Genomic DNA, 23,983 nt, shown 5'->3' on the forward strand with positions numbered 1-23,983 from the left:
AGCACAAACTTGGTATTTCTGACTTACCACATCTGGGTAACTGTAACAATCAGCACATATGTAGATGCCCCTTTATATTTTTCATGTTTCTATCCTACGCAAGTATCTTTTGCAGACTTTCCTCTCAAAATCAGAACATTTATCCTGAAGTGGTGATAGCAGAGTTCTTTCCCATGTGAAGTCTAGCACCTGATGAAACAATCTGTGCAGATTTTTGAGTCTTTATATCACAGAGCAGCAAATGTCACACATCTCTTTCTAATACAGGTTATAATGCAATTTGTTTTATCGTCATGAGATGATTTGTTTGTCCTGAACACAAATGGCAGCCGTAAATGCCTTAGTTACAAGTTCTGATGTTTATTCTATTGCCAAAAATAAAGCTCCAGTCTTTACATAAAATCTTGGATTTGACCTCTGAGCTTGGTATCCCAGTAGTTTAGGAGCACAGTGATCCCTGAACACATGCCACTGCCAGAAATGAAAAACAGCAACAATATTAAATCTGGATGAGAAGCAAAGCCATTTGCTGTTTTGGTCCAGAAGTAACTGATGAAGTATTGGAAAAGTAATATATGGGGTGAGGAACAACCCAAGAAGCACTAAGAAAGCTAGGAGCAAAAGCTTTCTGAAAACAAGAGTTGCCTATCATGCTTTACTAGGTGAGAAATGCGTGTCTCAACTGCTGAAGGTACATGGACTCTTGTTTTATAATGTACTATAGACCAAAACACTGCCATTAACAACCTAGCACTATTAATCATGGGCCAACTTGTTCCCAGTGACATGCCAGAATTAGATCCTTGGGTCTGTTCTACTCCTGAACAGTGATTTTTTTTTGTTGTTGTTGGGTTTTTTTTTGGTGGGTAACCACAATGCCAGGCCCTGGCAGACACACATACTCCTTAGTAAAGCCTGTTTAACAATACTCCTCCAGGCAGGGTTTTTCTTGGATTATTATTGCACACTTCAGGTGGCTGAAGTCAATTTGGTCCCCAGCCAGCACAAGTCTAAAAACAGTGTGCAACAATCCCAAGAAAAAGTGTACTGCCTGTCCTGCTCTTGCCTTGAGCTTTCCCACAAGAACCACCATAAACAAAACTCTCTCTGCTCACACTTGCTATTTTTAGCCTTGTGCAGTGCCAATGGCTCCAAATAATATTCAATGTGGAAGTCCCAGCATATCAGTTAGGCACTCATAGGCACTGAACTGAAAACCACATGCTCCTGACTGCATCACAAGTCTGTAGATTGCTTGAGACAAAGATCTCCAGCTCCCCCTGCCTGTTCTTAGCCCTTCCACACTGGAAGGGCTGATTTCTTATCACCGTGGTCCTGCTAGGGACCATTGATGGTGGATGAGAGGCACACTCCCATGCTTCCATCTGGTCCAATGCTGTGGTCCACTTCAACAGCTGCTCCCTAGCCAACACTGTACTCAGTCTCAAAGAGTTTCACGCACACCTAAGATAAAAGTCAGAATACATCCAAAGATGTACACTAGTATCCTGGTATTACACAGTGCGATCACATACAGGCAGGCATACTGACTTGTCCAGGGCAACCAGATGAGTCAATGACAGAGACAGATCTGCCATTCTCCATCCCACACTATCTCCCTACCATCTTCTCCTCTACTGCGGTTGAATGCTTTGAGGGGCAGAGTTCATCAGAACAGCATTAAACATCAAAACCAAGGTTTCTATGGGGCAGGAGCACAGAGATCTAGTCATCCCATGTGCTGATGCATCTGTACAGCCCAGCACAAATTTTACAAGGAGATACCCTCTTTCGCAAGTCAGCTTTTCACACTCACAACCAAACTGCTTCCAATCCTTGCAGCAGTCCAGAGCATTCCATTAAACAGTGTAGCCACACAACAGTGGATTCAGGGGTTCCTTGGACACCCTCAGGAAGCTATATTTTTACTTATTATGTAAATCAAGAAAAGCAAGAAGGTCTCTCCCTCCTGCTAGTCTCACTCAGAAAAGAAAAACATCACCCCATCAGTGCTTCTCACCTGGGGTGATGAAGGCATTCTTTAACAATAAGGACACTGTTTCAGGCTTCGGAGCAGGCACTATTTTTTGTGACTGTTTGGGCCTTGTCCCAGCACTGGCCAGAGGAACAGCTTTGGGGAGTGCAAATGTCATTTGGGATAGCAGCTGGGGCCGGGGCTGCCCCTGCAGGACAGTAGTCTGGAAAGCCAGGTTACAAGGCACTCCTGCACCTGGCTGCTGTGTTGCCAGGACAAGGTTCTGGCTCTGGCTGAAAGTGGTGGCAGGGGCATTGTGGGTCAATGTAGCAGAAGCTGTGTGGGTGATAACTGTAGATTCACAGAGGCCAAACTTCTGGGTTTCTGGTGCAGCAAATGCAGCTGGCGGAGAGCTTAAGCTAGAATTCAGAGGCACTGCAGGCAACGGGGACTGGTGCTGTTGTGTCGCAGGTTGAAGCAGTGGCAAGGGTGTTTGAAACACCGGCATAAAAGTTTGTGTCCCGCTGAGAGACGAGTCAGGAGTGAAGTCTGCTGGCTGGATGAAAGATCCCCCACTTCTAATGCTGGAACACTGGTCAGTGCCAACATCAGGAATGACAGGAGCAGGTACTGAGGAAGCAATCAGTCCGTCATTGATGTTCCCTGCTGGAAGTGTGTTGGGCAATGAACCCGACGGCAGGACAGGAGACTGACAGAAAAGAAAAATATTACAGATTCAGACATGACCCCTGAAACTCTTGTCTGAACTCCTTCTGAGAAGGACATGGCTCATGTCTGAGAGTCTTCATAGCACATACATGTCTGAGATAAGGCTGTTTTAAACATTGAGAACCTCTCTTACCTGGGAAGAATGGCTGCTGCTGTCTGTTGTAGCTGAGCTGACAGCAGACACAGAAGGGAAATAATTACTGGAACGACTGGGCGTGAATAAATCTGAAATATGAGAAGTCACCTATTAATTTTCTACTTTTCATACTCAAGATACAGCATTGCTGGATACTAAAATTCACAGGAATATCAAAATTATTTAGCAAATAATGAAACCACAAGATTTTTGCTTCATACAACTGCTGCTGACTGAGCAATGAATTGTCTTCCAGAGGAATTGATCTCTTCAGGGGAAACTTCTTCAACTTTCATGCAAGCTGAGTACAATAAAAAAAAAAATAAAAATCAGTCTGCTGCTTAAGGTTCACCTACACACAGATAGCTGAGAGCTGATTCTCAATGCAGTCCCACAAAATTCATTTATCTGATGCAGACTGCATGCAGGCCCAGCAAACAGATGTGACTTTTGACTTCCATGAAGATCCATAACCATCAAAGTTGTCAGCAGTAGTTTAATGTCATATGTAATTCTTGAAAGTACCAGAAAAAGTTCCCAGGCAAACAAAGTGTTAAATCACTTCATCACTAAGAAGTGTTACATGGGAAAACCTTACTGATTTCTGTGAGTTCTCCTGTCCACATCTGATGTTCTATCTTTAATTACTCAATGACTTAAGGTCTAAATGCCATTCTTTTGAAAGGCAAGTTAACAACCAGGTTCAAACCTTGGAGTAAACAATCCTAAAGTGACTCTCAAACCCAGGTAAGTAAAGGACTGGGGTCACAGTAACAAGGGAGTCTACCCACATATGCATCTGCTTGAAATAATGAAAAATGAAAACATATATGAAGTGTTCTTCACCTTTCACTCAAATCTCCTGCCTTCTGAAGAGAGTAGATATCTGCAATGTTTAATCTTCTGTTGAAAAATAGTTCATAAATCACTGCAATTTTAAAGAAATTAATTGACTACATATACGATTCTTACCCTGAAAAGGCTCAAAAGTATCCATAAAATCAAAATTTGGCTGGAGAGGAATAAGCCCTGGTTGAATCATGTCAGCATTTCCTAAGTGTGCTGCAAAATTCAGGAGACAGATTAGATTAGCTTCACATCACTTGCACAGTAACAGCAATAGGAATATAGCATTTGGCTAGAACACCAACACACACTCCACAGCCAGGCTTGGCCAGGATGTTTACAGAAAAACTGCTGCTGAAATGAACTGAGCATCTGCTTTTCTTCAGAACTACAGCACAGTTCTGAAATCAAAACCATTGGAGAATGAAACTTTCAATTAGTAAAATGGAAGAGGTGAAACCTGAAGGTTCTAACTGGGGATTACCAAGTTTGGATGCCTCCTGCTCCCAAACCTCCTGTCCTGCTCCTGCTGCACAATACATAAACTTGCTAGGAAGTACAACCTGAACCACCACAGCTCACAGCACAGTATTTTAAAATAAACGGTCATTCATTTCATTTTGCCTCAAGTACACTTCATGTAAACCACAGTTGCTCTGGAGTTGCTCAGACAGCTTAGACATCCATGCAGCAAAGATGATGCATAGCAGACATCTGCTGTCCATTAGACAGTCAGAGCCTTCAGTTAGAGAGCATTCAACAGAACTGTATAGCTCTTGGGATGGCTTTTAGAGGAGATGTGACTTGCATTTGTTCTAAGGGACATATCCAAAGAAAAACACATATGCACTCCCTTAAAAACACACACACACACACACACACACATATGCTTTGAGATAAGTAACAATGCCTTCATCACTGATAAAGCTAAACACTGCTCATTACAGATTTATTCAGAGCAACATTAGAGGACAATGCTAGGAGCAGCACGTAAGAAGCTAAGACAGAAATTAAATTTGCATGAATAACTGGGATTCCATGACCTATAAAGCATAAGACAGCTGCATTCTCTGACCTATTTTTATCTGTGTCAGCAAAGCAAGATACATTTCTTAGGCAAGGCTAGAAGAGAAGCAAAGCAACAAACCAGACTTCACCTAGAGGTTCCCACTGCAACATAGCTAACAGCCAACAAATACCTATGTCCCTGGAATTTGGCCAGGAAACCAGCTGATGTGAAGACAGTGTGGAGAACAGCGTATCGGTGAACTCAGACATAAGCATATCTGCATCCAAGAGGCTGCCTTCCTCCATAGGGACAGGGGTTTCTCTGCCATACCTTCTTTTTTGCCAGAGAACCACATCATCATCCTGCCAAAGGAAAAGAAGAAAAGTCAGGCTGCCTAGACAATGCTAAAGCAGTCTGGTGCAGATATATAAAAACAGTCTTCATTTATCACATTTTTAGAGAAAGAAACTCTCCTTTAGGAGCCATGCAAATGGACTGGAACAGATCAGTGGTACTTCTAATATACCAACAACTTCAGCTCACTGATTTGAGCAACAGCAGAAAATACCACAACACTCTGGAAAAGGTTTTTGCCCAAAAAACAGAAGCTGACTAGAAGGACATAAGACAAAATAAATTCATCAGCTCTTTCTAGTTTCATTGATTGTATGAATATTTTTGCACCTACAGTTTAACAATCCCATGGTTTGAATAAAGATTTAAAAATAACATGCACAGCAAAAACTCAAAGCAAACAACTCCTATCGTGAAGAGTATCTGAGTCTCTGAAATGTAGTTAAGTGTAATTGTAATCTGACTTTGCACAAGGTATGGTGATATTCTTGTGGGCACTTTTAGCCCGTGAAAAACACAATATAATGTGACTTGGCTTACCGATCCTTCACTACAGGGTAGGCTAAATTGCATCGCCTTGCATTCGTTGCAGACTAAAAGCACACATAGTCAGGATCTTGTGGCTGAGCCAACATGTAACTGTAACTACACCAATATACCATGATGGTGCATTGGAGCTCATGGCCAAAACAGCTGAGAGTTTTCTGAAACTGGAATAGATCCAGACTTATGCTTAGCTCCAAAAAGAAAAAAAAAGAAAAAAAAAATCATCAGAACAGTGTTTCTGATCATCAGTTTATATGCCCAAAGTAGGTTTGATGGCTTTAGGCGGCATACTAAATGGTGATACCATTGTTCCTTTAAACATTTTGCCTTATTTAGGATCCTGGCACATTATTTGCCCATGTTGTGGGCAGCAGGAAGATCTGCAACATGTAGCACACACATCTTCACAGATCCAGTTACACAAGCAAGGCAGTAGTGCCAGTTACGACTTAGTAATAAGATGAAATAGTGTGCCAGCCCTCAAAGAGATTGATCTTTCTGGGCACCCAATACTGATTCTCATTTCTTCTGTCACAGCACTTTACATTCAACCTCTCCTCCATCCAATTTAAGCTACAAATCTTACATTGCTCTCTAAGGCACAGAAACATTAAGGTGTCTAACCTTAATTAAAGCTTAAGCAAGATGCTTGTCTTTAGATTTTAATCTATTCAAGATACTGCACATTACAGCTTTGTTACTTATTGCAGCTTCTACAAGCATAAATGCTGCCACTTATCAGTGGCATTACCCACCCTGACCAAACTTGAAAGATCTTCATCTTTATGTTTCTGTAACTGCAAAAGAACAAAACAGATGTTAAAGTCAGAATAGGTCCTGTATATGCCAGTAGAAGTAGTGATTTTGCAAAACTTTTAAGACTCAATCATGACAATTAGTCGCTGCACAACAATTTTTAGTTAAGTGGGACTAATCAGATGAGTATGCCTGTACTAGCTTATCATCTGTTTGAAGCATTTTTGCCTGCTAGCAAAAGTGACATCAAATTCAAAAAGCAACAACATACTGATCAAGTTCAAGTAAGCTACTTTCACTGTGTAAACCAACAGACCCTTTTCTTGAAGTATGTTCTCCACTTGTGGTATTCCCTGATGACTATTTCAATTCTTCGCTTCCAGTATTTCCCTTCTGTTGCAATGGCCTGAGAACACAAACACATACCATGAATTACACTGAATCACATAATGGCTGAATGTTCAATAAGTTTCCAAGCAAATATTCAGGCATAAAAAAAATGCAAAAGAAAGCATGTTAATTCTGTTTGAGCTCATGTATCAGCAGTCCACACTGTTGCAGAGTTCAGCTATCACAGAGCAAATCTGACAGTACTAACTTCATCTTTCCTACAATAAACAAACAAGAGATGATGTCTGACTACACTGTCAGCATCTCCCACAGCAGTTCAACCATAACCAATAGCTAAGAAATCAAATAAAAGCCCTTTTAAAATAAATTTACTAAAATATAATGTATAAAGCATACAATACCCTGTTCTGCATAAAACAGGCAAAGAAAATTTCACAAGGTTACATGAGCATGCACACACATACACAAAAGCTGTTAAGAATGACATGAAGCAACAGAAATCTGATGTCCAGCTCAAGGAGAAGTGTGACCTTGCAGGCTACATACTAATAGCAACAAAAGGATCAGACCAATGTGGGTCTTTAATGTATCACAGACAGCAGTGTGTAAGTTGGGGACAGCAGAGTAATGAGAGCATTAACACCACTTTCTTGTGTTCAAGGGTCATCTTTCAGCACAAACATCAACACTGTTCTTTCAAAAAACCTGAGACAGTTCCACAAACTCATCTGGAACTCCTTTGAGTTATAAATTATTCTAGAGTTATGCAGTATAGGAGTCGCATATTGCCACATCAAGGGCCCCACTGGTTTTCTGCAAAAATGCAAGTACACAAACTCATATTTGCTCTTTTTGTGAAGTTACCTTGACAGAGAAAAAGAAATTGCTTGTTGTCTTGAAACCACCCCTTATCAATTAAATAAAATACAGAAGACTCTCACAGGGTCACTTAGATTCAATCTTGAAAACAGTTGTCACTCTTCTTTCCCGCTAACTTCAGCCATATCCAGCCAGAAGAGAGCAGTGGCTGTCAAGATCTTAACTATTCAAATTGCACTTCTATGACTTATGCTTCACTAAACTAGAATATAGACATAAGTTACACAGATAATAAATGTCCTTCTGGTTGCACCTTGATCATCTCAATGTGATAAACTTCCAAAAATGGGATCAGTCTGCTTTATATTAATGGTTCTTTCTAAATAAAGACAAGAGAGCAAAGAATTGCTATGCTGCTCTCATATCTAGCAGACTAGAAAATCTTGTTATAAACTCTAGAGCTCATTAGTCTGTTCCTCAGGTTTTACATACCTCTGGCCGACGATGTTCATCAACATCAACAGAGCCATCCAGTGGAGTCACAAAGTGGCACACTGGATTCTTGCGCTTCTCCAGGTCTGAAACAAGAATGAAAATGTGAGTGCTTAGCCTCTGCAGGCTCTGCAGAGAGCTCTGTCACTTCAATGGCAAGATGTGAAAAAATAATCTAGCCAGGGTTCCCTCCAGATAACCAACATGAAATGGGGACATCTCAGGCTGTGATTGGACCGATCAGTACAGTCTCTCTGTGGACATCTATCTCCAAGAAAGCACACTGATCCAATGGCAGGGCCATGACAGCCTCTGAGACATCTGGGCCTTCAGCAGATTTTTGAGCTTTTCATTAGACGGTAATTTAAATTCTCTTGCTTCTTACATATCAGTCTCTCACAAAGTATTTTATAGCAAGTCACGCAACTGAGCATTACACTTACATTGCATGTACCATGCCCTCCAGATGGCGTTATTGAGACGGATTTTATCTCTCCACTGAAGTTTCAAGCCTTTAAAATTTTTCCATTTTGGAGAAACCAGCTTTCCACTGAAACAAAACAGAGAACAGATCATTCTGTTTTCAGTTTTTCTCTTCCCACTCCTTTCAAGACAAAGCATCCCCCTAAAACTGCCAAACTGTCAACAGAAAGAAGTACAAGCAGCCACGTTTGGCCAGTGACAACTTTTGCCATATACTGTCCACGGCTTACTGATCTAGGTGCCAGAAGCAAGTCCAGTTTTCAAGACTCCTTCATGTTCTCATCTGCCTGCTAACAACTGTCACAATTGGTCTCACAAGCATCTTCAGCAGGACTGAAACTCACTTCACTCACGCTTTTCTCCTTGCCAGTATCCCACCTTCTCAAACACCAGTGTATGAGCTTCCATCAACTGCGAGCAAGATTGCTCAAAATTAAGCCCCAAGCCTGGCCTAGAGGTTTTTGCACATTTGGCCACATATAGTTTTGGCTTGGATTTTGCCAAGGAGCTGGATGAAGTCAACACAAGTTCATTTCTACAGTTTCATTCGATTTTGCAGGCTGGTAACACTGGAAAAGAAGACTGAAATGCCAGTTCTGGCCCAAGAAAAACCATCACCCACCAATTCTACAATGCTGGTAAACACGGCTGGGCACAAAGGATCACCAACAGGCTAGAAATAGTAACTTTTCTCCAAGGAAAAGGAAGGCTGCAAAGAGAAATGGCTTATGTATGAACAATCTTGGGAGGTGGGAGGGAGTCAGAAGGCAGAAGCAACAGGGACTCCAATAAGCACTGTATAAACACAAACTAGCCAGCCCTTAAAACACAGCTTTATGAATCATTAATCCATATTACTGACAGAGCAGAGGAAGTAGGAAACATTCATAATGTAGTAAATTTTAAGCCACAGATTAAGTATAGGTATTGTTCCCATCCCAGGTTCTCCCTCTCATTTTTTGTGGTTTTAGCCATACATCTTCCTAGTTTACGTCTCTTTATGCTGCTCATGCATTCTTGCTACAACAGAATCGGACCAGCAATACAAACTGCAATCAGTAGGACAACACATGCAAAGGCAACAGCTTCATCTTGAAACATTATGAGCATCAGGTCAAGAGGTTAAGGTCTTATGTAGTGAAGAGTACCCAAATGAGTGACAGGAGCAACATCACCTCCAGACGCTCTGCCCTCTCAGAAAACATCACTGAGCACCTGGTCAATCAGGAGTGACTTCTACCATAAACCGCTGTGGCACTGGAGAGACGTACTAGAACTGGCCTGTGCTAGGGCACTGTATATTTGCTATCACACATCCAGTGCAAATTAACTCAAAGAGTTGAATTATTCTTCCTGTAATGTCCCCGTTTTACACTTAAGATCTAAAATCACTGTGAGAATAGAAACTACATCCTACAGAAGTGCCAGGCACTTCCCTTGGCTTGCCCAAAGGCCATGCAGAGGCAGGCCTGAAGCTGGAGAACTGCTGATTCCCAGTTTCCCACTTGGTCTGGGAAACCTCCCGACAGCAGCTCTTTTTTAAGAAAACTTGTAATAAAACTTGTAATACTATAAACAAGTAAAAAGTCCTCACAGCCTACACAAAAGAAGCCAGCATGCCAGAGCTGCCAATAGTAGGATATTAAACTACCATTTACTTCAAGTATTTGGCTCCTCATTTCTTTTCTCCCTTGCTAGCACCACCGCTGCTGTTACCACTCAGGTATTCCCACAACCGTGACAGTAACAGATGAGCAAATCCCAGACCTCAGCCAAGTGACAGGTAAAGAAAAGCCAGCTCTGCTCTTTCAATTTTACTACTATGTATAATGACAGTTGTAGCAATAGGTTAAATCACCACCAGGTGAGCTGATGCCTGACAGTAAAAAGATTTTTTTTTTTTTCTCCTCAACCTCTTTAAAAATAAACTGTTATGCTTTTGTACGTACAGGCAAGTGGGTGTAGAGACCAGATATCAACTGCGCTAAAAGGACAATTCACAGCAGCATGAGAGCAGACAAGTGACAAGCTTGTGAGTCCTGTGTTCACCACGGTCCATGCCCCACTGCACTTTCAGGGTGTATGCTGTATGCTGAGCCCTCCAGGCTATGCTGTAAGGCTCTGCTGCAGCCTTTGGGACTATGGTGCTTGAGAAGAAATAAAGTACAAACAAAATTTGGTACACAAAACAGAACATTGGCTGCCTCTAAGGCAAGTAGACTTGCTGAAGCAAGCAACTTCACTGACTGGAAGTAATAGTAAACCATGTAAACTATTAGCAAGGAATAGGAAAAACAATTATTAATGTACTTGTGTTATTCTCTGTAGCTGGGCTCTAAGACACTCAATACAACCACACTTTGTATGCTCACTGAAGTCTATGACAGCTCTTCTGAATTTTTTTTTTTTTTTTTGCACCAGTGCACCCATATGCCACTCTTTGAAACACATCTCCCAAAACCCCACTTCTAAGTTTCAAGACTATTTCAGTTTATGGAAAGATCTCCAAATTAAGTATTTTATCTCACTGTTATCCAGCTACTGCGGGTCAGGGCAGAAAGTGGATCTCCATCTGTTTAATATTTTCTCCATCTCTGCAAACTCTCATCACCTTCACAGTGTTCACTGCACAGCCAGCTCTGCCTCAGAATCATTGCATACCTTATCATTCCTTCTAAACCCAGATTAAAGCACATGTTTTTAAGTTTTTCATATGTACATTAACAGTTCAGAGACAGGAGATTAACATGCTGATGCATCACCAACAGTGACAAAATGCCCACATGCCTTCGACTAAGAAATCTGTCAACTTAATGTTCATCTCTTCATAGCTCTGTGTGACTGGACAGTTTGCCAGAGCAACAAAACTCTTAGAGTCTTCACTCAGAATAACAAGAACAAACACTTTTCTACAAAAAAACTAAAAGGAACTGTAATTAATTCTTGTACAGTCTTTGCATCTTCAAAGAGCCAATTAAAACTGGAATTAAAACACAAATAGTTTAAAACATTTTCTATTACATTCTTACAAAATGCTAAACAAAATACTGCATCAAAAGAAGGAAGTGATTAAGAACCTATTCTTAAAATAATTATTATTTTTAGTTCCCATGGGAGCAAAGCACAAGTCCAGCTTGAGGTCATAAATGAAACGACTTTAACCTCAGTAGAGAGGAATCAGCATGAAGCTGACAACAATATTTAGACACTATTCCAAGTTCCAAAGCCAATGGAAAGTCAATTACTTTGAACGACACTGTGACTGAGAGCAGCTGCCTAACTGAAACCCATCTTCAGATTTTAAAGCAGAAAAAACCCAACCAAAAACACCCAAGTGGAGAGACCCTCTGGCTGCTGCTCCTGCCAGCTCCCTGTCTCCTAAGACCACGCCAACTCCTACAAGAAATGCAGAGCAACTTGCCGACCAGCTAGATGGTCACAATGTACCTGCAAGCATAAAACATCAGTGCACACACGGTCCTCGCTCTTTCTACAACGGCTGCTGCAACTCTGCAGGAGTGCTGGCTCCAAAGAGGGGAGGAGGAGAGCGTCCTAAGGGAGGCATGGACCAAACACTGCATGGTACAAGCTGGGACAGCTGCATCCACACCAGCCAGTGGCATGACCTAGAGGATGTTGGTGCTGCACAGACGGTGCCCAAGGAGATGAGCGCAGAGGGAATTAAGCTCTCAGTTGCATTCTGCAGGGGTTGTTGCTGCCAGAAGCACAGCCTGCCTGTGCTACCCAGGATGTGCAGGCTCATGTAAGCAATGCTGGAGGAACATGTCACTTTCATATCTTCATCACTATCAAACACAGGTCAAATCAAACTGGCTGAAAACCATCTGGTGGATAATGTGCAATACATTCCAGCAGCTCAGTTCAGTCTCCCATGTAGAAATCTCCACCTCCCGAGACCAAATGTCCTCAAGTGATTTGATCACAGCAAACCAACTAAAAAAGCTTCAGCTGAACAGCCAACAGAGCTGGAATTCCCCTTGGACACAGTGGCCCCAACATGCTTTGGAGAAGTTGCAGTATTTTCAGAAGAGAAGCTGCAGACAGTTGAGGCTGCCACTTCCATATGCTGCAGCTTTCACCTATGAGTCCTGGATATGCCCAGAGAGGCTGGAGTCCATTCCCAAGTTTTTTTACATACTTTTTCTCAGCTCAGGAACTACCTCAGGCAACTGAGATCCAAGCAGGCAGACACATAACACAGCACTGATCTGTCAGAGTAACACGACTCTCTCCATTTTTAAAATTCTAGTGAAAGCAGCTGTGTTTTAAAAACAATTACAAACCTTCAAACATCACAAGATTTGCAGCAAAGTACAAGAAGCAGATGTCCATTGTGAGAGTGTGACCCAATTCCCTTAAACATGTTTTATTTTTATATTTTTCTTCAATCAACTGAAATATAACTGGAGAGAAGGTATGTATTCTAACATGGTACAAAACAGATTTTACCCTGGCAATGTCCATTTTTATGCAAAGTCTTGCCTCCCAGAATCTCGTAATTTTCTTCTATGTTAATAACACCCAAATTAAAGCATTTTGGGCACACACAGGCGAACAGTACCTATGGAGAGTTCTTCCATTCTTGTCTCCATAGGCTTTTGTTAAAGATTGTATGTTAAAGGGCTGCCTTCCACTGGTGATCAGTGATGAACAGCATTTTAAGCATATGGCTAAAAAATATTATCTAGAAAAGCAGTTAATGAATGGTCTTACAAGCATATTTTAGTGATGCTTTTGACTCAGTAGGGACAAGGCAAATGGGTGACCTTCTTCCTTAACAGGTCTAGGGCACATGAGATGCCATTCACAGCTGTTAGGATGACTTCAAATTTAAAGCTGTCTATAACAGTGAAAAACCATTCAATCAATAAACTCAACAGAAAAACTCCTGCCAACATCAGTAGAAGCATGATCAAGCTCTGATATGACTCACAACAGAAGAATCCCCTGTTCTCCTCCCTTAAATCAGAGGATTTTAAGATGGACTTCGGTCAGCATAAAACCATGTGGTGCAACCACCCTCTGGATTTAGGCAGAAATGGGAAATTTATCTGTGTGCAAACCCAGAAGTTTGGGGTTTTTTTCATTACTAACTAGCATTAAGAAATGCTAGCATTTTAAGAAACACTGATTTCTACAAAGAGCACCGAAGGGGCAGAGAAGGAAAGTTTTAAATACAAATACTAAGATAAATTCCACCCAAACCAAGACAATCTCAGAAGGCTGGTCTGGTCAGCTTACATAGTCTCCATTTAATAGGTGGTTTGAATACATGTTGATTAAATGGAAAGTAGTACAGTATAGTAGAACTTACATTTTTTTATACAGCTCAAATGCTTTATTAAGCTGTTCCTGATTCAACTTGCAGTTCCCCATTTTTTATCTACCTCAGAAATGGTCAAAACAGTACCATAGCTTTATGTTTCAAATCCTTTTCTAATAGAATACAATAGGGAAGATTTTGCTGTAAATACCAGTCTGAAAAATCTCCTTCCCTCATTCAGAAAAAAATAAAGTTCATTCTCCACACCATGACATGTAAATGTTGCTGAGCAAGGAATTTCAGCTGGCAAGCTATCTTGTGATTGTAGTGAACTAAATGCTGCACAAAATAAGAGGTCTTTAAAATACCCTGTGAAGGAAGAAATGCATGATCTCTTACTTAAAAATAAGGAAACAGTGAGACTGATTTATATGCTCATGGCTACGAAGCATGTGAGTGACAGTACTAGAAGTGGGACATAGATTTTTTTTTTTGACGTACCACCATACTCTGCATGTAAAACCCTCATTTCCACCCTCTCATCTTTCATTTGTTTTGGTATGTAGGGACAAGGAAAATCTCTGGCTAGAGTTGGCTCTCTAGCTCAGGAGGAGTTATTTTTTTCTTTTGCACTCAGATAGCATCTGGCCTAGATCTATCGTACATGGAATTTAAACATAAACCTCTGAGCGCCGCAGCTCAGATTCCCCAGGCCTGACCCTGCTGCCCAAATATATATTCTCAGCAAACACAGCAAAGATACCTTGAAAAGCAGCTACTGCAGACCTGCAGGAATCACTTCTCATACAGACCACAGGGGTCTTGTGTACTACAGTTGTAAGCAAATTATTTTGTTTTCAAATCTGAATTTTGTAAATTCAGTTTACAGGAATGAGCTACAAAAATGTATTGCATTTTCCTGTATAGTTAACAGATTCCCACTGTCCTTGTGCTAAAAGACCTCTTTTTTGCCTCGTTAACTCCTGCCTCAAAACCCACTCCCTCTGTCCCTTTTTTCCGCCCAATTCCTTCCTGTACATGATGATGCATTCTTTTGAGGTAGACTAAGATTTTTCCTTTTATTGCAGGTGATGGTAATGAGGCTATTAAGCAATAGAAAAACAATGTGATTTGATATTACAGTAGCTAAATAGATTAGCTTTGTCAGCAACACAGAAAAGGAACTTTCTGGCTTCTCCCCAGCAATTTTTTTTTTTTGAAGGCGTGGTTTTAGTTTGTTTTTTAATCTCCAACCTGTTTTGTTGGGGAGTTGGGCCTGTCAGCTCAGCTCTCCAAGAGCCAAAACTAACAGTATTTCCCCAAACAAAGGTTCATTCAGAGAATCAGATTATATGCATTGTGTGCTGGAGCAAAGAGGCAGGCAAGTGAAACAAAAACATTTCTACACTGAGTGAACGTGTGTAGGACTTGCAAAGAGGCCACACTTTAGCATCTTACTGTTTGTACCTACAGAGTTAATCCCAGCTGCAGCCCTAGAATACTAATCCCCAACAGAGCTCATTTTAAAAGCAAGCATTAGTGTAGCTCATTTTCTTGGTTACCTAGTTCATCCTCCTTTACCTGAAATCCTCCTATAGTAGTGGACTCCAGGTGTGTGGAGGGATGTTATATTGCCCACACTCCACAAATGTCAGTAGGGAGCTTTGTGCTGAAGTTACATCAAATATTTTAAAACAACCAAACCCTCCTCACTGTTTGATTCATCTCCTTTTAAAAATAATACTTCAACCTTGAAGACAGAGATACTAGAACGGACAAACATTTTTCCTCTATCATGAGCATTATAGATTAAGAAGTGTTAGAAAAATAAAAAACAAAAATTAAAGTTATCCACTGGCAAATTGGAATTGCAACACCTGCCAAGGAACATGTTATCTAGACTGACTTCACCCGGGAAGATTGAGGTATGCACCTCCTGAAAAGGAACACGAAAGTAAAAGATCAGTCATACACCAGAAGCAAACATTCCGCCCCAACGAATACACTATAAACCTTCATTTATTTATTTTACAAATTGAACATTATTTTAAGCGAAGTTTGGAAGTTTAACTTACTTTGCATAAATGAAGATTCACAGAGTCTGGGCTCGTGCTTTGATACAGACCATGTCTACACTGGCGACTCACAAATGGACCAGTTAAGTGTTGTGGCATGCTGAACACTACCTTGCAAGGGCCTGGCTTATGCCAGCAGACCTGTGCTTTGCCAAGGCAATGTACTGCAACCTCCTCAGAGAAAAGCAAAAGCTGAAAAACGCACGTTTTGAAAGTATTATCGCATCTACACTGACAGCGTTTTATACCACCATTACATCAATCAAGGAAAGGAGTTTCATGCTGTAGTTTTAGCCAAACATAATATGGCCAAGAGCTGCTATGTGAAGAGGAAGGTTTGCCAACAGCTAGGAAGGACCATTGGAGAAATGCTTTCAACAGAATAAAGTTTCATGCAAGGTGTGAAAGGGTGACAAGAGCTCTGAAACAGCACAGGGTGAAGGGAAACATAAAGAGCAGTACAAATATCAAGGAGACTTGGAGGCTGTAGTGTCCTTCAGCCAGTGTCTATTTAAAGGCTCAGAATATTTAGACAGTTTTGCATTTCCAGTCAGAAATCAAAGGATATTTCTAAAAATATTCCTGCTTTTCCAACATTTGTCCAACATTGACTCACTTACTACAGAGCTGAAACAGCAAGAAAGCAGAAAAAGCTTCGTAAGTAACATCAATAATATTTCAGTCAAAAGGCTGAGAAACAGGCCTCATCATCACCATTGTTGTGGTTTAACTGCAACTACCAATGCTAACTCTTGATCAAAACCTGTTCTTCATCCCTGTTGTACTTAAGTGTGCCCATCTACAAAAGTCATGTACTTTATAAACTTGATAAGTATTAAAACTTTATAAAATGTTACATACTTCAACTGTAAAAAATCAAAGCCTTCTTCAAAGGACTACCAGATACCACCATAAAAAAAAAAAAAAAAAAAAGACAGTGACATACAGAACTTATACAATGTTTTGAGATCCAAGGTCAGAGGCGAGTACCACTACTTTCATTTGCCCAAATCTGAAATGCCAAGACAGAGAGCAGCTTGCCCATGGCCACAAAGTATGTCAGTGGCAAAGTGAGGACAGAATGCCAGCCAATCTTATCCCAGCCACACACCCCGTACTAGAAATACTACTAGCAAAACTAAGTTTTAGCAAGGATTGGATTTACATATTTCAATTTACACATTCCCCAGCATGAGAGAATAATTTATCAAATATTTTAATATGCTTAGTATGAAAATGGTATAAATGTAACACTGTAAGAATTAACCTGACCTGCATTATCATTTTATTTGGCATTGCTGTTTCTCAGCTTGTGTCTGGTCAATGAAAAAGAAGAAAGTCGTCTTAATTTTTCTCCCACTTGGCTAGAAAAATCAAGACAACATAGAATCCATTTTTATTCTCTGTGGCAAAAGTTTATAAATAAACATTAAAATATTCATATTTTCTGAACTATTTCTGGGGTCTTCTAGGAACACATCTGTTACTCAGATATCAGTGTGTGTAAAAACATCAGATCTCCTCAAACCTTCCTTTAGAAGAAAGCGTCATTGTAAACGTTGTCAGCAGTTAAAAAAATCTTACAATTAAGAGAGTTACAAAATTTTTGCAGTAATACAGGCTTATTATTTAAAAAATAAACTGCACGTGTAATTGTTCTGATTTTTGTTTAAATAAACACTGCAACCAAAAGTTTCTATTCTTGTGTAAAATGTTAAGAGACACAATCTGTCATTTATTTTCCTGGCAGATTAGGTGTAGATGTGGAAAGCATACAAAATGAAGATCATCACAGTTTCTAAGTATTCAGTTTAAAAAAAAGTTCCTTTGAGGTAAGAACCAGTAGTTCAAGTGTGGACTTACCTATACTGTATAGATTTAATATGTACTCTATACAGGGGAGTTCAAATCTCAGTTGGAACTCACCGTCGATGCATGTTTAATATTATCATTTAATCCTACATAAAAGGAAAATTATGGTAGCGTACACAATCACTACAAAAGGCAGGAAGCATCTGAATTTATATGTAGGTATCTTTGCACATTTCTTATGATGAAAAGCTTTTATTATAGGATCACAAGCAATCTGTCCACATCCAAAGCCTCCGTGTACAGAATAGATGGTAAGCAGCACATCCTGAATATTTAGCACTTCCGTTGGTGGCCTCTCATGCTGTTTGCTTTTCAGTGCTCATACCCTGATTTATAGATTATTACTTAGGATTAACAAATTCCTCACAAGCTTTTCTACGGTGCTTTCACCCTCATTTTGGAGGTGAGAAACTGAGGCATAGACTTATTAACATTTCATTATCCACTTCTCTGATCTGGCCAATGTGAGATGATATGCCTGCATTTGCTTGCAAAACTGCATCCAGTTCCTTTTCCTGATCTCTCACCATGCCAGATGGACCTCCAGCCAATGCTCTCACCACCTCTACAGTCACTGCTTTGACTAGCGTATACCTCCAGTTTTATAGAAAATTCATCTCACCAACCTTAAAAAGAGTTTTGCAGGACAAAGCACTCCACTTGAACATGGGCCACCCCATCACCAAATTTCAAGGCCCTGCTCCAATCCTTAGGGTAATATAGTCTTGAAAAATGATGGGAACTTCTTCATTTTCCTTTATTCTTTTTAATATGGGCAATACATTTTGTTTCAGCTTTATTAGAGGAACAGACTGAACCACTTTGAACAACTTTTCATCCAAAAATCATATGCTCAGACATGCGAAAGTTCAGATCAAACAGTTAACCAGAAGTATAGTTACAGATTATGAATTAGTGGGCAACTTTAAGAGCAGGATACGATACCAGTGTTGCCTACTGTAATTGCTGGGTAAGAGGGTGGGAAGTCAATTCTTTTTAATGTTTTCTGCAGCATAGCTTAATGCCTCATGTTTTAAAGGACTCACCCTTGTAACAAAACGATCACATTATCTCTGTATTTAAAGCAGTAAGCATGAAACCCGCTCACAGAATGCCAGACAGCTGTTCTCCACCTCCAAGCTGCAGGCCAAATATTGAAGTCAATCTACTAGAAATGTAAAATTTCAAATCCCACCCCTCGCCAGTTCCCCTTCTCTCTGGTGCTAGGATTGAAAGGTTCACATAGCTCAGTCAGTGCTGTGCCTTGTGGCAGAATGACCAGAAGATGAGTATCCAGCATTATTCACAAAGTTGTCAAAACTATTTTTAACACAACCAGCTCGAGAGCTTTCACTTAACATACCTTGCAACTTTGTAATACACAAAGGTGTACCAGTAACAAACACTGTGATCGGCAGCAGTGAGGGCCGCGAGAGTCATCAGTTTGTCTTTGCTGCATTATCTTTGCCAACAGCTTTCTTTTCAGCTACCTCCCTGCTGCATGCTTCCCTTTTAGAAAACGGCCACTGCACTCAGTGCACCCCTTCATCACTTCCTTCTCTTCATCTCGCCTCCCTGCTGCTCAAACAAGATTTAGAAGGTTTTGGTGAGGCAAAGGAAACATATATACCTAACCGTGGTACAGGTGGCAGAACAAGGATATCGCTATCAGTTCTACTGTGATCTTTTTTTACAAAATCTCTGCTAGGAGGTAAAGGAACTTTCCTACTGCTATCAACTGTTATGATGACGATGATCAACATGTTGTATTGATAAACATATCAACAAAGTAATTCACATCAGATCAATACATTTGGTTTTCCTTGTTTTTTAAGTGTTTTTTGTGTGCTCTCATGCATGGTGAAAAGTAAGAAGTGTCATTTTTAGAGCAGCTTCAATATAAAGGGAAGTAATCCTACTCGTTTATGTCACAGTGTCTTGAAATTTTCCACTTCTTCCTAAAACTTGATTTCTGCCACTGACTTTTCATCAACCTTCTCAGAATCAGAATATTCATTACAAAGAGCTGTTTTCCTATACAGATGATCAGGAACTGATACAGTTGTCCAGTGCACCTTCCTTCCCATTTAAAAGGATGGCTGTTGGCAAAGACCTTCTTGTACAGAGAGATATGAATGTGTCAGGATCCTTTTGAATGTTAAGGCCTTAGCCTAGATTAATAAACTGATCAAGATGTGATGATCTGGGACCTTGTTTTAAGCACCTAAATTGTAGTTCAAAGACTTTTCACACGCAGAGCTTCTGAAAAACCCAAACAAACCGTATCAGCGTGGCAGATCAGCACAGCTCTCTGAGCAGCACACATACCGACAGGAACCCCGAGCTGTTTACCATGCTCAACAGGCAGAGAAACCCGAAACCACCACTTCTACCACAGAGGATAGTGTAACATTCTCTGCGCAACATTACAACCTATAAATACACTGCAAGACTTCAGGGATCTTATTCTGAAAGCGACTTAAGTGTTTTAAAAAGAAGAGACACTCCCCCACCTCTCCCCTTGTGAAACAAAGCTTTCATACCAGCTGCCTGCAACCAACTCCCTGCAGCATGAAGAACAGCAGACTTATTACCAAACTCAGTTAAAGACTCAAGATTGCAACAGCATGTACAGTTTATTCAAAGTTTACATAAAAGCTGAACCAGAAACTACACAACAGACGGAAGGAGACTAAAGGCACTGTTGTGTTACTACAAAGGCTACTGACAGATCAAAAAAAAAAATCCCATAGAAAGATAATGTAGGGAGAAAACCCCTTCAGGATTAACATAAACCAGAGTGGAATGAAGAAAAAAAGGACTTAAAAATAAAATAAAAGCACCTCTAAAAGGCCACACACACCTCACAGGACAAGTCTCTACTTAGAGCTTTGTTGGATCTATGCGCAAACAAATGCTTTGACAATGCCTTCACCAAAACCAGCCCTTCAATTAGAGGTGAACGTCACATAGACTTGTGAAGCAGCAGTTCCTCCTGCCCCTGCTACAGCAGCAGCCACATCTCAAAGCACAGCAGTGAAACTCCCCGGGATTCACCAGTCAAAGACCACAGCCTCCTAGGAAGGTTGAACATTCAGAGACCAAATAGTGGATAAGAGACCTTCACCTCTGGGTCACCAGCTCAAACAGGACCTGTGGAAACTTCTCTGCAGCACCGCAGGAAAGCCTGTGAAAGTGACCCTTTGTTCATTAACTGGGACATGGTGGGGAGCATACTAATGCTCATGACACACAGTCCTCACCACGCTTTTGCCAGATGGCTCTTGTTGCCTATTTGGGATTGGACAGGCCAAGGGAGATGCCTGGTTCCCACACACAGATGGAGAGAACATGAGCCCTATCCTCAGGAAAGTGGCTCCAGTCATGCTGAAGAGTAGAGTTTGTTACTTTATAATGAAGGTGGTTTATGGTTATTATGCTCACCACAGCACAGGGTATTGACCAATGTTTCTTAGCAGTTAACTTTATAAAGCAATACTTAACCTCACTATAAGCAGCGAGTGTTGGAGAAAGACCTTGGTTTTATCGCAATATAACTTTATAAAGTCATTCCTTTGCTCACAGTAACCACCACACTTAAATATCTACCAGCATAACTGTTCAGCAATTCTGACACCATTCACCTGTGCACTAGTTAAAAGACACAGCCGGACTGACATATCCCTTATCCTTAGGAAGAACACAGTTTCAAATGGACCAAAATGGTTTATGTCCCAAAGCAAGTGGTGACTTCCTGAGTAAAACATACAACAGTATCAGCACTTTCCTGCATCTTACTACAAACAAAGCAAAAATCACTAAATGAACCTCACACAAGTCTCTTCTTTGAACCATGTTTTTCTCATGTGCCAAAATCACAATAAACCAGCCTCAACCTTCACTTTGTAGAGTCCCTTAGAATGCTCAAATGAAAGGTAAATAACATTTCTTACATGTTTATTGCTATAGAGAGAAGCAAACTCTCTAAACTTCCTATGATCTGTCTCCCCATTTTAAAAAGCCTGCTATATCCACACAGCCTATAATCACCACATGCAGAGGTCAGACCCCAAGCCTACTAATGTGCTAATAAAAACTGCTAATAAAAATTTTAGGCTCCTTAAGCTCCGCTAAGATTTTTACTGGAGATTTGAGTGTTCTACTTGTATGACTGGATAGTGAAAACAGATGGGATCCATGCTGGGCTCCTAAACAACAGCCTTCACAGACCAAAACTTTATTAGAAACAGTAATGAATCAGCTTTTATTGCAGATTTCTGTGCATCTACTTACAGAGTCTCTAAGTTGAGCTGTGCTATTCAATAACATTTGCTGATTTGGTAAAGTAAATGAGCAAAATCTAATCACATGGTTCCTATGAAGGGTTAACTATTTCAAACAGCAAGAGAGACAGACCAGAATATGGGAATGCCTCTTGTTCCCGTGCAGTTCGATTACAGATTACCCCCCAGTCATAAGAGGAATGACTCAGATCACAGAGTCATTCAAGTCACAAACATACTGACTCTCTGCTTTCACAATAGAGCAGAATATCCAGTACCTTCAGGCAGCCAGTTAGGGAAGGCAGCTGCACAGAATGAGGCTGATATCGCAGAAAGCAGCCATGCAGCAACACAAACTGAGCTTATCTCAAGCTTCCAGACCCAAATGCCACTGACATATACCAACCCTCACTGCCCTGAAGAAAACATGGTTCTGTACCAAGCAAAAGCTATAAAATGAGAGCACTTTAAAGCTGTAATTTTTATGAGGCAAAAGACAAATCTCTTATTTAGAAGAAAAAAATGTTAGCCAATAGTGAAAGTGCTGCCTGGAATTTTTTCACAGCTGATACCAAAAGGCTGTCTAGCTCACTCTAGTACTTGGCACCAGACCTCACCTGCTTTAGCAAGTGCTGTAAGAACACCCATACAGGTTGGGACAACCTGCACGGGAGTACTGGGCTTTCCCAGTACTCCATCTCCAGCAATAGACACAAGCTGGTGGGTGCTTGGCAAAGAGTGAAAACGGGACGAGCACGTTTGTATGACGCTCCCTCCAGCCCCTCTCAACTATAAAAAGGAAAATTATATTAACTATTATATTAACTTTACTCCCTAAAAGTGAATTGGAAGAACTACACTGTTTCTCCTTTTGCTGTGTTTATAGACACCTTCCCCCCCGCCCCATACCTGGGTGAATTGAATATGTGTATTGATTTGGCAGGTCTCTGCTTTGAAAAGGGAGGGATAATGACATTTTTAATAGAGAACAGCCACTATGGTGACTACTGCAACAACTCAGATGCCCCAGCTTTTGGATAGATTGCTTCAGGCTCTCGGCTATTTCGAAATCTCTGCTTTCTATTTTCAACAGGTTTTAGGTGTCAAACATGGTTACTAATTACCTGAAGTAAGTGCAGTTTCCTCCTTGAGGACATCTGTATCTTTGATCAAGTCAGTTCTCCCATTCCAACACTAGGTGCATTTAAAAATAAGCTGACAACACACAAAGAAATTCTCCAGCTCTGTCGCAGATCTAAGTATTTCACAACTGTGTCTGAATCCTTTTAGTCCTTCCTTTCTAGAAGTTCTATATCCTCAAACCCAGAAAAGTCATTTTTCTGTGTGTTCCCAGGTCACTAACCTGTTCCCCCCACTACAACCCTCCTCTCAATTTTCTTTCTCAAAAGCTGTGTTATAAAGAGCAAAAGCAAGTAGATCATTCCCTTTTGCTGCTTCATGTTTTCCCACACCTGGCATGCCACCACCATATTTTCTATTCAAGTTCTCTCAACCTCCACCCTGTCAGGGACAGATGTTTACCAAGCAAACAGAAAGCTGGACTAAGCTGAAGTATCTGTGCAGATACTAATATGCAGGAGTTTGACTGTATTCAGGGAGACACTTATACCTTCTTTGGACACCGTACAGAATGAGCTAACATGAGAGTCATGACATGTAACATTCAGACCTCTATGCGCTGCTAACAGACAAGCAAACTTCACATCCCATTCCTGAATCCACAGTGCAGCTTAGCAGAACCAGGACTTCATTGTATTGCCTCTCACTCAAATACAGCAAGTTCTCCTGATGCAGACAGTTGTCACTGTGAATATTATTAGCAGAGCTTGACTTGACATGGATAAGCTTGTTCACACAGCTACAGCTTCTATACAAACATTCAGAAATTCATCAGAATGAGCAGAGACCAACCATCCTAGAAAATAACAGATTATGTCATTCTTTGCTCTGGG

General features: G+C 40.7%; 1 protein-coding gene across 3 annotated transcripts in view; it reads right to left on the bottom strand.

Moving 5' to 3' along the window:
• MLXIP (MLX interacting protein) overlaps positions 1-23,983 on the bottom strand; it is a 53,945-nt gene that overhangs the window by 17,869 nt on the left and 12,093 nt on the right. For all 3 annotated transcript variants that reach the window (XR_012652299.1, XM_075041295.1, XM_075041294.1), the window contains exons 2-9: positions 8,457-8,563; positions 8,014-8,099; positions 6,668-6,757; positions 6,351-6,392; positions 4,886-5,057; positions 3,813-3,902; positions 2,838-2,929; positions 2,021-2,684 (exon numbers count right to left, since the gene is read on the bottom strand). Coding sequence is in view for 2 of the 3 variants with exons in the window: in XM_075041295.1 (XP_074897396.1) it covers positions 2,021-2,684; positions 2,838-2,929; positions 3,813-3,902; positions 4,886-5,057; positions 6,351-6,392; positions 6,668-6,757; positions 8,014-8,099; positions 8,457-8,563 (1,343 nt within the window). In the remaining variant the exon portion in view is untranslated. The remainder of the gene's footprint in view (positions 1-2,020; positions 2,685-2,837; positions 2,930-3,812; positions 3,903-4,885; positions 5,058-6,350; positions 6,393-6,667; positions 6,758-8,013; positions 8,100-8,456; positions 8,564-23,983) is intronic.

Source organism: Buteo buteo, chromosome 11 (assembly GCF_964188355.1).
Source record: "Buteo buteo chromosome 11, bButBut1.hap1.1, whole genome shotgun sequence".
Taxonomy (NCBI): Eukaryota; Metazoa; Chordata; class Aves; order Accipitriformes; family Accipitridae; genus Buteo; species Buteo buteo.